The 16,568-nt window shown below is 38.6% G+C and overlaps 1 protein-coding gene across 2 annotated transcripts in view; it reads right to left on the reverse strand.

Annotated features, from left to right (window-relative positions):
• Positions 1–16,568, reverse strand: part of MDN1 (midasin AAA ATPase 1) — a 160,312-nt gene that overhangs the window by 100,931 nt on the left and 42,813 nt on the right. For both annotated transcript variants that reach the window (XM_008538002.2, XM_008538001.2), the window contains exons 11-18: positions 15,993–16,074; positions 12,347–12,442; positions 10,890–11,002; positions 9,504–9,652; positions 8,767–8,827; positions 2,494–2,705; positions 1,796–1,899; positions 303–447 (exon numbers count right to left, since the gene is read on the reverse strand). In XM_008538002.2, coding sequence (XP_008536224.2) covers positions 303–447; positions 1,796–1,899; positions 2,494–2,705; positions 8,767–8,827; positions 9,504–9,652; positions 10,890–11,002; positions 12,347–12,442; positions 15,993–16,074 — 962 coding nt within the window. The remainder of the gene's footprint in view (positions 1–302; positions 448–1,795; positions 1,900–2,493; positions 2,706–8,766; positions 8,828–9,503; positions 9,653–10,889; positions 11,003–12,346; positions 12,443–15,992; positions 16,075–16,568) is intronic.

Raw genomic sequence — 16,568 nt, forward strand, 5'->3', positions numbered from 1 at the left:
CTTATGCTGCTGTTCCACTGTCTTTTATGGTGTGGTTGTTCACTGTTATCATTTATCACCAGCGTATACTTTGTCAGTGGGTGTGCATACCTATTACCTAGTACCCAAATGCCTTGACAAATTATTTTAGTCTTCTTTGCATTCCCCATAACACCTAACAATAGGAATTTTCAGAAAATTAGTATGTAAAGAATGAATAAATCTCAGCAGGAGGCACCTGTAATCCACCCAAAAAAGAATCTTACTATAAACAGGCCTAAAGGCCTGGCACTGAGTCAAACTCCAAGGAGATCAAGTGCTACCTGTGTCTCCTCGATCCAGCAACACCAGGGAGCCAGAAGATCCTTCAAGTAAACCACTCAGACATTCTAATGTTTCTGGAGCAGCCAGATTAATCTCATCCAACAAGATCCACTCTCCTTGCTTTACGGCCTGAGCTAATGTACCCTAGAAGAGAAAGTAAAACGTTAAGAATCCATTTCAAGGAGGGACACACTCACGAAGAGCAGTTATGTAGCAGGATTTGAAACAGAGGCAAGGGCAAACCTCTCCTACTTGATGAGCTTACGCTTTAAAAGCCAAATGGCTGCCAGTTGGTTGCCAGAGTTAAGGCCAAGTTAACTTTTTTAAAATGTCCAAAAGGGTCAAGGGAATATCTTTGAACCTAACAGCAAGATGTAATAAACTAGATCATCTCATTATACGGACAGTGAGGTAAATAATAACTTACAATGTATTCAGATGTTTAAAGGTACCCAAATGGTTATTAAAAGCACCCAAAATAAGTATAGGGTCAGGCCATGAGTGTACCCAGATCAGATAAATGACTAAATCAAGAGTGTGCAGTGGCTGTAATACAGAGCCTTTCACAGTTGCTAAAGAATATCAAAACAAATCTTTTCTCATCTCTACTCTACTAATTTTATCTCCCCAAGTTCTATTTCCAAGAGCAATGAAAAGTAAATCTTCCAATCCACTCAGTTGACATAACATGAAAAACTGAACTGTTTTATTCTTAAATTGCTCTATAATTTTGTTTTCATGGTGATCCTAACAAAGAATCTTCTACAAATTTAACTGAAAAAAATAAAACGAACAAATGTATTAACTCCACTGTAATGCCAAGTCATGAAATAGGTACAAACCCTATTTTGAGAGCACCTGACATTTTAGTTGGTTATTTTAGAAATAATCATATTAAGATTAAGCAGTGATGAGCAAATTTCCTACACCAGGGGCGATATGACTGAGGGATCCTTTCTCTTACCAAACACCATCTAAAGTAAGATTCCTATCTCCTTTAGGGTGTGGTCTGAAGAGTGTCACAAAAACAATTTTTAAAAATAAGAACTAAAAAAGCTTAAGTCATGAGCATGTAATTAAGCTGATCCTTCCTACAGGGTTGCAGGACAGAACACAGTAAAGCTACTCACGCACTGGAATCAAAAATGGGGACTAAAGTGAATGGACCCAAATCCCTCCCTCCATCCCTCTCTCACACACACATACACACAGAGCTAGGAAACAATAAAGAGTTCACTAATTGTCTTCAACCACATCTTATTTAAAAACAATAATAATGTAGTAATGGTGTTCACTGAAACCTTATAACTTCCATAAAGGACATTCTTTAAAATCTTCTCCCCAAAGTATTATTTCATTAAGTGTTCATTAAGTCTTAAACAGCAAGCACTAAAAATATCAAATGAAGAGAATACAAAATAGTAGCCTGCCTAATATTTGCATTTTGCATCAAATCAAAATTCCCTTAACGTAAATAATTAAAGCAAAATACCTCTACAAATGCAAACAATAGAGCATTTTCAGTCATTTTCATCTGTTGTTGGGCATGGTCAAGTCTAAGACCAAATGCTTCCCATTTCTCTTTTAGGAGTAACCCTAGAAAAGAATAAAGTCAAGAATTTAATACACATTTTGAGTTGTAAGATATATGTTAAAAACATAAAAAAAACATAATTAACAAAACTCATACAAAAATAAAACATCTTAGACAGAAGTGTAAAAAACTAAGTCCAAACACTTAAGTAATGCTAACTATGTGCCAGGCACTACGCTAATCAGTCCATTCATATGCATACGTATATGTATTAGTTAACTCATTTGTCCCTTATAAAAATCTCTGAAGTAGGTACTTGTGTTCCCATTTAGATGAGGAAACACAGAGAAGGCAACTAAGTTACCAAAAGCCCCTAGGCTGTGGAACCCAGCTTTTTGGAAATAACCTCTTTTTCTAAGGAATGTGATTTACTGACCACTAAGTGGTACTTGTACAACAACATTAACATCATGTGTTTTTACGGAAATCATGCCTAGAATCATGGGAGCAGCAATGCTTCAAAATTAGTCATTTTTGCCCTAAGTCCTGGAAAGCTCCAACTTGTATTGCTTGATTCTTCCCCTAAACTCTTCTCCTAATTCTGCTGAGCCTCAGCCTCATGCACCCCCCACTAGCAGTCTAGGTCGCATTCTTACCAGCTTCACTCTCTTTTCCATCCTTGTTGACGGCTGACTTGTGCACATGCTGCATTAATCTGAGGAGATCATGCCACCGTTTCTGCCGGTAACAGGTCTGAATGTGCCCCAGGAATGTAAAGTTTTGCTTCTTAGAAAACGTCTGGGCAAAGAGTTCCTCAAATGCCTCCCGGAGGGGTAGCCAAATAAGCTTAGGGTCCACTGGCTTGTAACTGAAACAAAAGGCAAATGCGATTCACAAACTTCTGAAGCTAAAAGAAATGAGAAAGCATGCCTCGGAAAACAGGAACAGGTCTAAGAAAAATCAGAAACACCAAAAGACTTAAAATCTACGGTAAAGTTTTAAATTATAATCTATTTTCTCCACTCCAAGTGTTTGAAGGTATACTAAAGGTAAAAACCAGTATTAGGATAAACAATATTAGGAAAAAATCTGAAATTCCCAGTTGGGTAGTTAAAGGCTGTCATTTATTCCACCAACGTGTTTAAATAAACATCATGGGGGCCGGCCCCATGGCCTAGTGGTTAAGTTCAGTGAGGTCTGCTGCAGTGGCCGGGGTTCCGTTCTGAGGCACAGACCTACACCACTCATCAGTAGCCACACTGTGGTGGTGACCTACACACAAAAGAGAGGAAGACTGGCACAGGTGTTAACTCTGTGCAAATCTTCCTAAGCAAAATAAGTAAGTAAATAGATAAACAAACAAGAAATATCATGTATACAATTTAATGATAAACCTTATTTTTTAAGATTAACCAAAAATTTTTCAGAATATTTTAGAAGAAAAGTACAACATATGAGATAGATTTACTTAAGCTAAGTGAACTCAGCTCATGTCTTAATTGGGGTCAGGGGTCGGAGTGCTATTGCTCCCAAAGAGAAAAAAAATTGGTGGAGAGGAGACAGCAAGAAAATCTTAGATATTTCAATGGTTTGTGACCCTCCAAAGCTCTACTTTTTATTCCTTAGTATTTAGACTCTCTTATTCCTTAGCATTTAATTTCTCTGGTTGGGGAGTTAGGAAGTTAATTCATTTAAATTAAATTTTAATTTAACTTAATATGAGAGGTTGATAACAAAAAGAGTCGAGAAACATTGCTCTACCTAAAAGATAAGTTGCCAGGAACTAACTGTTCCTGGAAAATCTTAAGTATACAATTTTCCGTAGCCTAAGACATGAAAACACCAAAATTCAAGGACGATGACTTCAATTTTATTTCCAAGAAAAATCAGTTGAGAAATGAAACGACACCAAAAAACAGTCAAGCACAATTAGAGTACTCATGGATACTATTTACTCATTGGGCTGTGAGGAAGGAACATGAGATGAGTAAAACTTAATGCCCTGATACTGAGCATCTATATCGAAGAGTCTTGATTCCAGAGAGAAAATGCATGAGAACTTTAAATCCATTTTCACTTGCCAGTAAACACTAACACATTAGTAGATATATTTCTTATTCCACTTATTCAACAAAAATTTACTGAGCGCCTGCTGGGTGTTAGGTTAGGCCTTGAGTAAACAAAACCCACACGGTCCTGCCCCTCTGTAGCTTACAGTCTAATGAAAGAGACAATAAAGAAATACATCTACTATAAAATACCAAGTAGTAAATGCTATGATTAATAAAGTAAAAGCAGACTGAGTGAAGGAGGTATTGGTCATATCGCTATGACAGTCAGAAAAGGCTTTGTTAAAGACAGGAATTTGAAGGAGGCTTACATCAAACAGTGAAGAAAGCTAAGTAAATACTTGCGGGTGGTAGGGGATGCCACACACAGAGGGACGAGCAAGCATCTAGGTGCAACATGGGGGAGAATGAGGCTGGAGCTCAGCAGCAGAGGTCAACAAAGGGGATTATTCAGAAAAGTGCCAGTGCCAGATTATGTGGGGCTTTATAGACCAAAATAAAGCCTTTGGATTATATTCTAAGTGGACTGAGAAGTCAGTCGGGGAATTTGAGGAAAAGAGTGATGTGGTCTAATTACACTTTAAAAGGATCCTTGTAACTACGAAGCAGAAGAGAGACTGTAGGGAGGTTACAAGAAGCAAAGATGAGAGACCGAAGCACTGGACCAGGCAAAAGATGATGAACTAAATGACAACAGTAGAAGTGGTGAGAAATTAACAAAATACATGTTATTTAAATAAAATTCTAGTCTTAAAAATGATAGTATAAATGGAATCCAAAACTGACTGAGGCAGCAAAGTAATGATAAGAACACAGGCACTCAAGACAGACTGCGTGGGTTCAAATCATGGACTTGTCACTACCTTGAACAAGGTACTTAACGCCTGTGTGCCTCAATTCTCTCATGTGTACAATGGGGATAACTAACTGACTGTGCTTGTCGGTGCCTCCTGGCTGTTAAGAAAGCCAAATGAGTTAAAACACAGATTAAGGACTCAAAACAGTACCTGGCACATGAATGCCATGTAAGTTAGCTGTTATAATTATTACCATTATTAACTGGCTCAGTCTCACCAATTCATGAAAGAAGTGGCTTAATATTTCAAATCAGACTGAGTTCCCTAAGAGAAAAGTTCATTCATTTAAAACTGAGCATAGTGGCTACAACAGTTAAGTCAATATATGGTTCAAGGGATGAAAAAGTGAACAAACATACATACATTTTGGAAAAGAACACAGTGACACAAGTAGTCAATGCGAACTAATCTGACACCTAGGAGAAACAGTGAATCAAACCGTGAACCATTTTAGAGCAGGCTTTTCCAGTGTCTTCAACAGGGAAAAGATGCCTTGGGAGCCACCTATAGGCCAAGAGGTAAGGGTCTAGAACATCTCGCCCCCATGGAGAGGAACTCAAGTTCTACCTATTGCATACACTGAGACTATATGTAAAAAGAGTTCATTTGAAAATGGCTAAAACAAAACAAAATGACTCCCAAACTATAAAAACATCAAAAAACACTGAGTGTAAAAGAGACATACAATAGAACATGCTGAGTAAGTGAAATAATAAACACTTCTCTCTGTTTTGGGGTCAAGATTCCAAGCTTGTGAGCATGCACTTATGCCCTGCTGTCTTCTGTGCAGTTTCCTTTATGTATGTTTCTATGGGTGGCGAGGAGGAGGACATGGATTGCCATTTTATTTCTATGACATCTTTAATTCTCCAAGTTTTTCCTTTCCTTCACTGTCAACTTCTCCAAGGGTACCTCTCCTCTATACATCTGGTTCTCCCTCAGAGGCTGCCCCTACCAATCCCCTTCCTTATAGTCAGTGCTAGGAACCTGTGCTCTATACTTTGCCATTTAATGCAAGACGTTCTCTTCCTACAGTGATTTTACCTGCTTCATCTAAGTCTTCTGTGTTCTCTACTCTTTCTAATAGAGTCTCATAAGCTTTCTCCATCACCAACTCTGTTGGAATTTGGATCAGCTCTCTACTCACAGGTAACTTAAAGGTCTCTTTGTTGCCTATCAGAAACCTACTTTAAATAGAATAACAAAAATAAACTAAAAATTAAACAAAGGAAAAAGATATACCACAATAACACTAATCAAAAAACAAGAGGGTCCATAAACTAACAAAGATCAGAAGGCAAACTGTAGTAGTGTGGTCTAAGAGTTTGACGGTCTTAAGGCCATACTTCAACAAACTCTTTATCCTTAATAATAACAACACTAACTTAAAAACTAGTCTAAAGGAACCAGATTTCCAAACCAGACTAATTAGTTCTATAAATTTTATTATTTTTTATCATAGTATTTGACACAGGCAAAATATGTTTAACAAAAGTTATAAAACATTATAAAATAGATGAAATTAACTACACATTCCAAGAATAGAAATATTACTCCTTCTCTATCTCATCTCCCTGCCTACTCCTGAATTTTGGTTTTCACTCCCTTGGCTAGTTAAAATCATTCTTGGTCTTCCAATCTTATAAACAAGAATTCTTAAGCAAGGAAATCACCCATGCATCTACCATATGTTATACATTAAAAGATGTGATTTACATCACCTTCTTGTAAAAGAAAAGTATAGAAAACAAGGCCTACTTTCAATCATACAAAAAGTGAAGCATACATAAGTTTTCTTTTGATAACCGATCCTAAACCACTAACAAGAAAAAATGATATGAATTCTTTTTACCAAGTTGGCACCAAAACAAAATTCCAGTTATCACATTCTGATTCCAACCTTCTTGTATTATCCATTGCATCAGGCCAAAAATGAGCTCCTGTGTACTCGCTGCATTTAAAACTTGCAATGGCTGATATAGCACACAAATTCGTAGAAGAGATAGACTCAGTCCATGTTGAATTAGTACAAGATTAATACCATTTGTGTTAGGAATACTTAACAGTAGGATATTACTGAAGACATAGATACATACAGAACAGAGAGAAATACACAGCAGTACAGACATGCCTAGTTAAATAAAAAATTCCATATATTAGTAAGAACACATTGCCAAATACCTCAATGAGGGAATGGGGAGATTAAGCATCAATTAACTGAACAGAAGTAAAAACAAGGTAGAAAGATCACTGGGGAAAAATAAAGTGAACACAGAATTAGAGTAAGAGAGCTAAGCATTACCTAATTGATTTTAAGACAGAATACAGCGGTCGGCCCTGTGATGTAGAAGTTAAGTTCAGCATGCTCCCCTTCAGTGGCCCAGGTTCACAGGTTCAGACCCCGGGAGTGGACCTACAACACTTGTCAGCCACACTGTGGCAGCAACCCACATACAAAGCAGAGGAAGACTGGCACAGATGTTAGCCAGGGCTGATCTTCCTCAACCAAAGAAAAAAAACAAGAGAGGAAGATTGGGAATAGTTGTTAGCTCAGGGAGAATCTTCCCCAGCAAAAAAACAAAACAAAACAAAACAACCCACAAACTATAAATTTAAAGGCTTTAATCAGGTACATAATTAATGATATGCATAGAGCAGAATATACGTAATGGATTGGGAAGGTAAGAAAAGGAAAAGCACCAAAGGAAGCAGACTCCAAAGTAGCACGCTAGCAAGAGCAGGGAGAGATAAGAGACAAGGAAAGAGTGAAAATAAAAATACTGCTACAGAATAATGTGGCCCTAAGAAAAGAGATAAAAGAAGATCTTTCCAGCAGACAGAAAACAGAGCAAAATGAACAATAAATTCTATTATTTTACTCCTTTAAGGTTTTTTTAAAGCAATTGTTTAGAATTAATGAGACAGATTCCAATATTGCTAAACATGAGGCATGCCAAAAGCATCCATCAGTTTTACAGCCTTCAGCACAACTGATCATGAAACTAACATTCAAAAACACCAACAGGGAAAAAGGGCATTTTAATGACCACTGTGGAGTCCTATGAGCAACATTTAACCAAGAATAGAGCTACTTTATGTTTCAAAGATAATCGAATTGCAGTAGAGTATAGCTCAAAGGCAGTGTGACCACAGAATGTACACTTTAAACACCTGTACAAACAAATACTTGTTGATTACATACTTCTTTTTTTTCCCTCTCCCTTTCAGCACGATCTTTGAGAGCAAGAACTTCAAGTGTTCTTTAAAATGAAGAGAAACATCTACATACCCAAGAGCTGCTCAATAAATTCCAATAAATACCCTGCTGGTGTAGGGATAGGGATGCAGGTATTTGGATATTTTTCCAAGGCTAGTTTTGGGAATTTTCTTTTTTTTTTTTTTTGAGGAAGATTAGCCCTGAGCTAACATCTGCCACCAATCCTCTTTTTTTGCTAGGAAGACTGGCCCTGAGCTAACATCCGTGCCCATCTTCCTCTACTTTATATGTGGGGGGACGCCCACCACAGCACGGCTTGACAGGCGGTGCGTAGGTCTGCACCCAGGATCCGAACTGGCAAAGCCAGGGCCACCAAAGCGGAAGGTGTGAACTTTACCGCTGCACCACTGGACCAGCCCCTTGTTTTTTTTTTTCTTCTTCACAGTGGCACCTGAGCTAACAACTGCTGCCAATCTTCTTTTTTTCCTTCTTCTTCTTCTTCTTCTCCCCAAAGCCCCCCAGTACATAGTTGTATATTCTAGTTATGAGTGCCTCTGGTTGTGCTATGTGGGATGCCACCCATGGCTTGATAATCGGTGCCATGTCCACACCCAGGATTCGAACCAGCAAGACCCTGGTCTGCCAAAGCAAAGTGCACAAACTTAACCACTCAGCCACAGGGCTGGCCCCCTAAGGCTAGTTTTGAGATCTGTAAGAAAATAGTGCTGCTTATCTCAAACAGTAAATACAAAATAATAACAAAAAAGTTTTTTTAACCACACTTACCCTCCAAGCAAGTCTGCAGTGTCACTTTGTTGATTCATATTGACAACTCTCAAACGGTGGCCTTTAAAAAAGAAAGAGCAAAAGGATCATTCTGAAAATTTAAAGACCAATTAATATCTAGTGTGATCCTTAAGGACATGCGGATGCGGGCAAAGGGCAAAATCTTTAGATGTGCATTTCCTCTGATCCTCTCATTTTACTTTCAGGAATCTCAAGCATTCAAAATTTTCACCTAACCCAGAGAGATATGTATAAGAAGATTCACTGTGTATTATTGCTTTAACATCAGATAACCGTAAACAACAAAAAAATCCTTCAGTCAATGTCTATAAATTAGAACTAAATAAATATCCAGTATGGAACACTATTTAGCCATTAGAATGGGCATGAGTCAGTTCTGTTTTTAAAAGATGTCCAATTTGCTTAATTAAACGCAATACATAATGGATGATCCTATTTGTTCCAAAACAAAACCAAGTCTATATGTACATATATTTGCAGACCAAAGAATACAACTGAAAAAAGTTAATACCAATCTGTTAGCAGTGGTCATTTCTAGGGGAAAAGATTACATTATTTCCAAGGAAAAAATTTTCATTGGTTATTTCCAGGAAAAGTGTAGTGACTGCACTTTTTAAACTCTAGTATTCTTTGGACTTTTTTATTTTCAAAAGAAGCGGCAGTCAGTGTGAAACATTTACTGCCTGGGGGCAGAGTGCTCCCCCTCTAGGAGTTACCTGTAATGTGAGCCAAGTACTGGACAGTAGACGTTTTGCCAGTCCCAGTCTCTCCCACCAGCAACACGGGCTCCCCTTTGCTAACGCACACCGCAAGCTGCTCAATAAGAACAGAAGATGGCCTCGTAGCAGCAAAAGTAAGCCTCTCCCTGGGAGAAAGGGGAAAGTAGGCAAGCAGTTAGAGAAGCAGGCTGCAAAGAGAAGCCCTCTCTTTGTCTTCTCTTAGGGTGGCTTTGAGGAGCCAGATTTTCCAGACTCAACAAACAAGAATGAGAAGAAAACTCAGAGTGACTGTCTTAATGCTATAAAAGATGTCACTACAACAAATATTCTACAAATACTGAGTATTTACACACCTCATACTTTACTAGGCTCTGAAGATTCAAAACATCATGAAGAGAAGACAGTATCTGTACTAGCTGTGTCATCTTGGGCAAATTACTTAACCTCTCTTAGTCTCATTTCCTCAACTGCAAAATTTGGATAATAACAGTTCCCAGTTGTAGTGGGTTAAATAGTCTTCCCTAAAAATTCATGTCCATGCAGAATCTGTGAATGCGACCCTATTTGAAAACAGGGTCTTTGCAGATGTAATAAAATTAAAATCATATGCTAGTGGATTTAAGGATATATCCTAAATCCAATGACTGGCATCCTTTTAAAGAGAGAGACTTACAGACACAAAGAAACATACACAGGGAAGAAGACCATATGACAACGGAGACAGGGGTCAGGGTCATGCAGCTTAGGTATATAGCGAGGAACACCAAAAACTGCTGGGAGCCACAGCCAGGAAGAGGCAGAAGACTTCAGAGGAAGGATGGCCCTGCCAACACCTTGATTTCAGACTTCTAGCCTCCAGAACTGGAGGGAATAAATGTCCGTTGAGATGTCTGTGAGAGAATAAATATCTGTTGTTCTGGGCCAAGTTTCTGGTAATTTGTAAGGGCAACCTTATTCACAGGATTATTATAACCACTACACAAGAAAACAAATCAAAGCACTTAGCACAATGTTAGGCATATGGTAAGTATTTAATAAATGGTACCTAGATCTCAGAGTCTTATATAATTCCAGCCTACAAGGCATTAACAGACTAATGTTAGGACCTGACGTGACTTCCAAGTGAGGCTTACTTCACTAAATACACTACAGCGAATAAAATCAAAGACACAGTTTTGCTAGTCTCAAATCTCTAACAATTCTCATCATCTCCTTCACCTATTAACATCTAGTTTCTCAGAACATACTTTGGGAACCCTCCAGCACACTGGAGAGATAATGGTTCAGACACATCTCTTGCTCAAAGATAAGGGGCTGGACTAGACCTTCTATTAAGGTTCTAACAACCCCACTGTTCTCAGATTAGTTCAGAACCACATTTACCGCTGTATGTGGATGGCATCACTTTGTTTCCGCAGAAGCCGCACTCGACCCACTTGCACGTCTAGCTCATTGATCACAATTTCTGGTTTATAAAGTTGACAGAAGAACTCAGCCTATGGGAGGGCAAAGATTTTACCTGAGTGAAATTCTGTATACTTTTCAAACATTTCTCAATCATAAGGCTTACTGTGCCCTTCTAAATAGCCCTTTACTAAGAAGCACTTTCTACTTCCAACACAGGAAAGTCAGCTTTTAATTACTTTTTTAATTTTCCAAATCTCTAATATGTTTTTTAAAACATTGACCCTGAACAGTTCCCTGTAATAGTTCTTTTTATTCATTCAAATAAGCCTATATCTAAAGTGAACACACTGACACACCCCCATAGAGAATGAATAGAAAGCTCTATTCCTAGAAGATATGAAAAAAATTAAAGCAATTTTTCTTCACCTAAGTTTTGCTCTGCTTTAAATTTCTAACATAATGCAGGAAACAGGGACTTGAATAAGCCTTGGTACATCCGACTGCAGTCAAAGGAGGAAGAGAAGCTGTCACACGCTCCAGGACACCTAACCAACATTCCTCTCTTATCCTTGTCACTAACCCAAAGAACCCAGATTTTGCTCAGGTTTGTGGCAGGCATGAAAGAAGCAAAATGCTCAGGGAAGGGGAACTCCTCTTCAACCAAGAATATTATCAATCTAAGCCAATCATGGTACTTTCATTGTGAGAGCCTACTATAATTAATATATTTACTGTTTAAGGCCCTTTTAGTTGGTGTTCTGCCACCTGCAGCCAAAACCATCCCAACAGCTTCAGAAGCCTAAAGAATATCTCTATTTCAGTTCCTGACATAAGGCTTTTCTGAGTCATCGCTCATTTGGGAATGGCAGATATCTGCCTCAAATGGGCCCCAGACATTTCTCTAGCTACCAACACCACTGCTAAAAGGCTCTCTCCACCAAAAATACATATTTTGATATAAAACAAGAATGGCAAAATATTAACAATGTCAGCAATGAACCTAAGAAGTGAGTATACAGATGTTCATCAGTACTATTCTTTTCAACTTTTCTGATGTTTGAAGATATTAATAATAAAAAGTTGGGGAAAACTTAATTGTGCATAAAACTACAGACAACGGTGTTACTAAAATATAATTTCAGTCCTAAGTCCACAACCTACAGAATAACATGCTCATTAAAACACTGGAGAGTAAGGCAGGCATATAGTAAAGGACACGAGGAAACTCATTTTAAAAACGTAGAACACATGGACAATTACTTATCTAGAAGAGAGTGACAGCTGTATGTCTATGAGAGACAGCAATGAAACTACCAACTTTGATAAAGCAGGCACTTATTGCAAAAGCTGTTCCAGGTAAGGGCCAGAGACCAGAAAGTAAGGTAAACATCTCAGCTTCCTTTCAATAGAGAAGTAAACATAGCACTACATACCTTTTTCTTGGAAATGTTCAGTCTGCTTCCAATTACTTCTGCCATTTTCAGTTTGCTTGTATGCTTAGAAAGCATTGCTGTGAAACAGTCCAGAGCCTATTAAAATAACCAAGGTAAATGCCAGCTGATTTTTAAAATAATATGTTAATGACAGAGCATCACTATCTTGGCCACAAAAGGTAGGAACACAAAATCCAGCAGGAACATTTCTCTAAGACTCAAGAGAGTACAAATAAAGTACCAACCCTAGACTCAAGGACCTTACCATAAGAGAGACAGGAAACAAAAACCTGTGAAGGCTTTCCTATCAAAATACTGGTTAATTAGGAAAATAAACCAAAAAAACCTCATTTTGCAAATCCTAAATTCAGGCAAAAATAGCAATTAGTGTCAATGATTAGGTATATGTTTCTAGTGGGAAGTGACTCTCACACAGGGTCAGTAACACCAGAAGATTACTTCCTAGCTGTAAAGGGAAACTCCTGGTGTGCTATAAAGGGATCACACTGTCATCACCTAATCCACTACTCAGTCTTAGCATCGAGAGAGAGGCCAACCAGATACATATCTCCTGATGTAAGGAAATATAAAGTACCTATCACCACCAAAAATGGATTCTACAACAAAAAAGTGGAATTTGAATACATCAAACATTTTGTTACACTTCTATTTATAGGAACTACAAAAGATAAAATGACAAGGAAAAGAACACTATGCGCATGGCAGAACAAAGAACATAGCTGGTTCTGCCATCATCAAGTGTAATATTTGAATAAACTTCCTGCAAGCATTTAAAAAAGAGAGAGAGAGAGGATTTATCTGGTCTTTGTCTCTAATTCCTGGCACGGAGCTTCAAAAATCCTTGAATTACCAGGAGTAAGGAGTGTCTTCTGTTATGCAGTAGAGCCCCTCTGGACCATAGCTGAGTCTATTAGGCTAAGCAAGGGGACTCTTAGATGGGCCCTTAGACAGTTTAAGGAAGGAGCGAGCCAGGTCAGAAAGACCAAGCACTGATTGGAAAGTTGAAACTTTCAGCTCCATCCCCAACCTCTGGGGAGAAGAGAGGGACCAGAGACCGAGCTCAATCATATGGACAATTACATAATAAGACTCCGATAAAATGCTGGACATCCATAGCTTGGAGAGCTTCCAGTTGGTGGACATATTGATGTACCAGGAAAGTGGCACATCCTGACTCCACAGGAAGACAAAAGCTCCTGTGCTCAGGACCTGGCCTTATCTGATAAGTCTCTTCCATTTTACTGTTCCTGAGTTATATCTTTTGTACTAAAACTGTAACCTGAACTGTAAGTATAGTGCTTTCAATGAATTCTGTGAGTCGATTATTGAACCTGAGGAGCTTGTGGGAACCCCTAAATTTATAGCTAATAGGTCACAAGTGTGGGTGGCCCCTCAGACTTGCGGCTGGAATCTAGAGTGGGGTCAGTTTTGTGGAGGACTGAGCCCTTGAACCTGTGGGGTCTACACTAACTCCAGGTAGTCAGTATCAGAATTGGATTGAATTGCAGGACACCAGTTGTCACAGCAATGAAGAAGCAACCAGGGGCCGGCCTGGTGGTGCAGCAGTTAAGTTTGCATGTTCCGCTTCTCGGCGGCCAAGGGTTCTCCGGTTCGGATCCTGGGTGCAGACATGGCACTGATTGGCATGCCATGCTGTGGTAGGCATCCCACATATAAAGTAGAGGAAGATGGGCATGGATGTTAGCTCAGGGCCAGTCTTCCTCAGCAAAAAGAGGAGGATTGGCAGATGTTAGCACAGGGCTGATCTTCCTCAAAAAAAAAAAAGCAACCAGTTATACCCATAAGGTGGAACATTCTGTAAAACAACCAGCCCGATCTCTTCAACAAGGTAGTGTCTTGAAAGGAGACTCTCATATAGTAGAAGAGTTCTTAAGCCTATAGGCATAGAAAAAGATCTGGAAGGAGGTACACCAAGGTGTCAACAGTGCTGGGGAATCTCTGATTCGGGGAATAGTTTTATTTAATCATTTTGCTTTCCTGTATTTTCCCATTAACAACAATACATATATATTACTTCTATATTAATAAAATACTTGTACACAAATGTTCACAGCAGTATTATTCACAATAGCCAAAAGTGAAAACAACCTCAATATCCATCAACGAATGAATAGAAAAACAAAATGTGGTATATCAATACAATGAAAAGTTAGTCATAAAAAGAAGTACCAACTCATTCTACAACACACATAAACTGAGAAAATATGCTGAGTTAAAGAAGCCAACTACAGGGGCCGGCCCAGTGGCGCAGCGGTTAAGTTCGTACATTCCGCTTCGGTGGCCCAGTGTTCACCAGTTTGGATATCGGGTGCAGACATGGCACAGCTTGGCAAGTCATGCTATGGGAGGTGTCCCACATATAAAGTAGAGGAAGATGGCCATGGATGTTAGCTCAGGGCCAGTCTTCCTCAGCAAAAAGAGGAGGATTGGCAGATGTTAGCACAGGGCTAATCTTTCTCAAAAAAAAAAAAAAAAGAAGAAGTCAGCTACAAAAGGTCACATATTGTATGATTTCATTTATATGAAATGTCCTAGAATTAGACAGTGGTCATGGTTGCATAATTCTCTGAATACACTAAAAAACTCCAAATGGGACACATTAAAAGAGTGAATTTTACAGTATGTGAATTATATCTCAATAAAGTAGTTTCTCACACAAACATACAATGACATGCTAAAATAGAGACTAAAGAAGATAAGAGGAATCCCACCAATGCCACAGTTTTATTTTAAAAGTACAAAACAAGGTTATCTGTAAGGAAGAAGAGAAATGTAGAAGAATGGGAAGGAGAGTTCGTTGGAGAGGAAAGAGATTAAAAGACTGGCACACGCATTTCAGGGTTCAGCTGAGTTTAAGTGTGTGCTCCAAATGACATTTCTTTCTACTCAAAGTAAGTTTACCAAACACAAAAAGATCCTGCAAACCAAAGTGGGTGACTATCCTCTCCTCAATCCAAGCTGACAGAAACCAGAACACACTGTACTCAAATTGGTCAATGTTTTAAGAGCCCATAGGTCTTCAGGCAGTATACTTACATTCTTAAGGAGACAGGAATAAAACTCTTGGTTCTTATTGAATACGGCAGAGCTGAAATTCAATAGGGCTTCCCTCCCACACAACACATTTTTTCCCAAGCCCAGCATACCAGGTTATACTTTGTAACCCTCACATAAATTTCTCTAGACTGAAGTTAAAAAGCCCTACTGAGACAAGCGGAGGGATCAGACAAATACAAATCTATCAAATAGACTAAGAAATTATATAAATGAATAAACATTAAACATCTTAGAAACACTTTATATTTTACAACAGTATTTATCACCTGGGAGATCTTCATTTTACCTTTAATTTCAGTACATGTTTTACTCTATCTCAAACTGTACTTATTTGAAATTAGTAGTAACCTGTTTCAAAAACCAAAAAGCATTTACTACATCCAATTAGTTTTAAGGCAACATTAGTTCAGTTGTAACTAGCTAAGGATAATAAACATATCTAACACAAAAGAAAAACTCTGCTAGCAGTTCAAGAGATAGAAGATAATTATGGACACCAACAGCATTAGACAGCACAGAGAAAACAAGCGGGAAGACTGTATCTCACCTCTTGAAAAATACTTAACGATGCTGATGAAGACAGACTGTCAAAGCTATGGGCAATCCGATTACACCAGTTCAGTAAATCCCTTAAAAAGACAAAACAAAAAAAAGTCAAGAAATAAAAGGCCACACGCCAAAGACATGAAAGGCATCAGAGTTTACTTGGTCCACTTAACAAAGTCTCTGACAACAAAGTCTCTGTTTTTTTCTGGCAATGTGAAGATAAATAGTGTCAGGGGAAAGAATAGGTTAGTGGTCCCAGTCTCTACTCCTATCAGGAAGTGACCTATCACTCATTTCTCCCTGATCCATGCATGACAAGGCAGCGGAGGAGGGGGAGCAACTAACTCCCAGAGCAAACTGAGGGGAGCTGCCCATTCCTAATTTTCACGTCTACAAGGGCAAGTCAACCATCGAGAATGGAGAGCAAAGGCACAGAACTCACTACACACAGCAAAATCCGAGAGTCTTATTTAAGACCCCAAGGGTTACAGAAGGATATCCAGTGAAAGAATTATGTCAGCAACTGTTCCCAACTTTGGCTTTAAAAGTTATTTTTTAAAGCTAAAATAGCATTACC

This window comes from Equus przewalskii, chromosome 9 (genome assembly GCF_037783145.1).
Source record: "Equus przewalskii isolate Varuska chromosome 9, EquPr2, whole genome shotgun sequence".
NCBI lineage: Eukaryota > Metazoa > Chordata > Mammalia > Perissodactyla > Equidae > Equus > Equus przewalskii.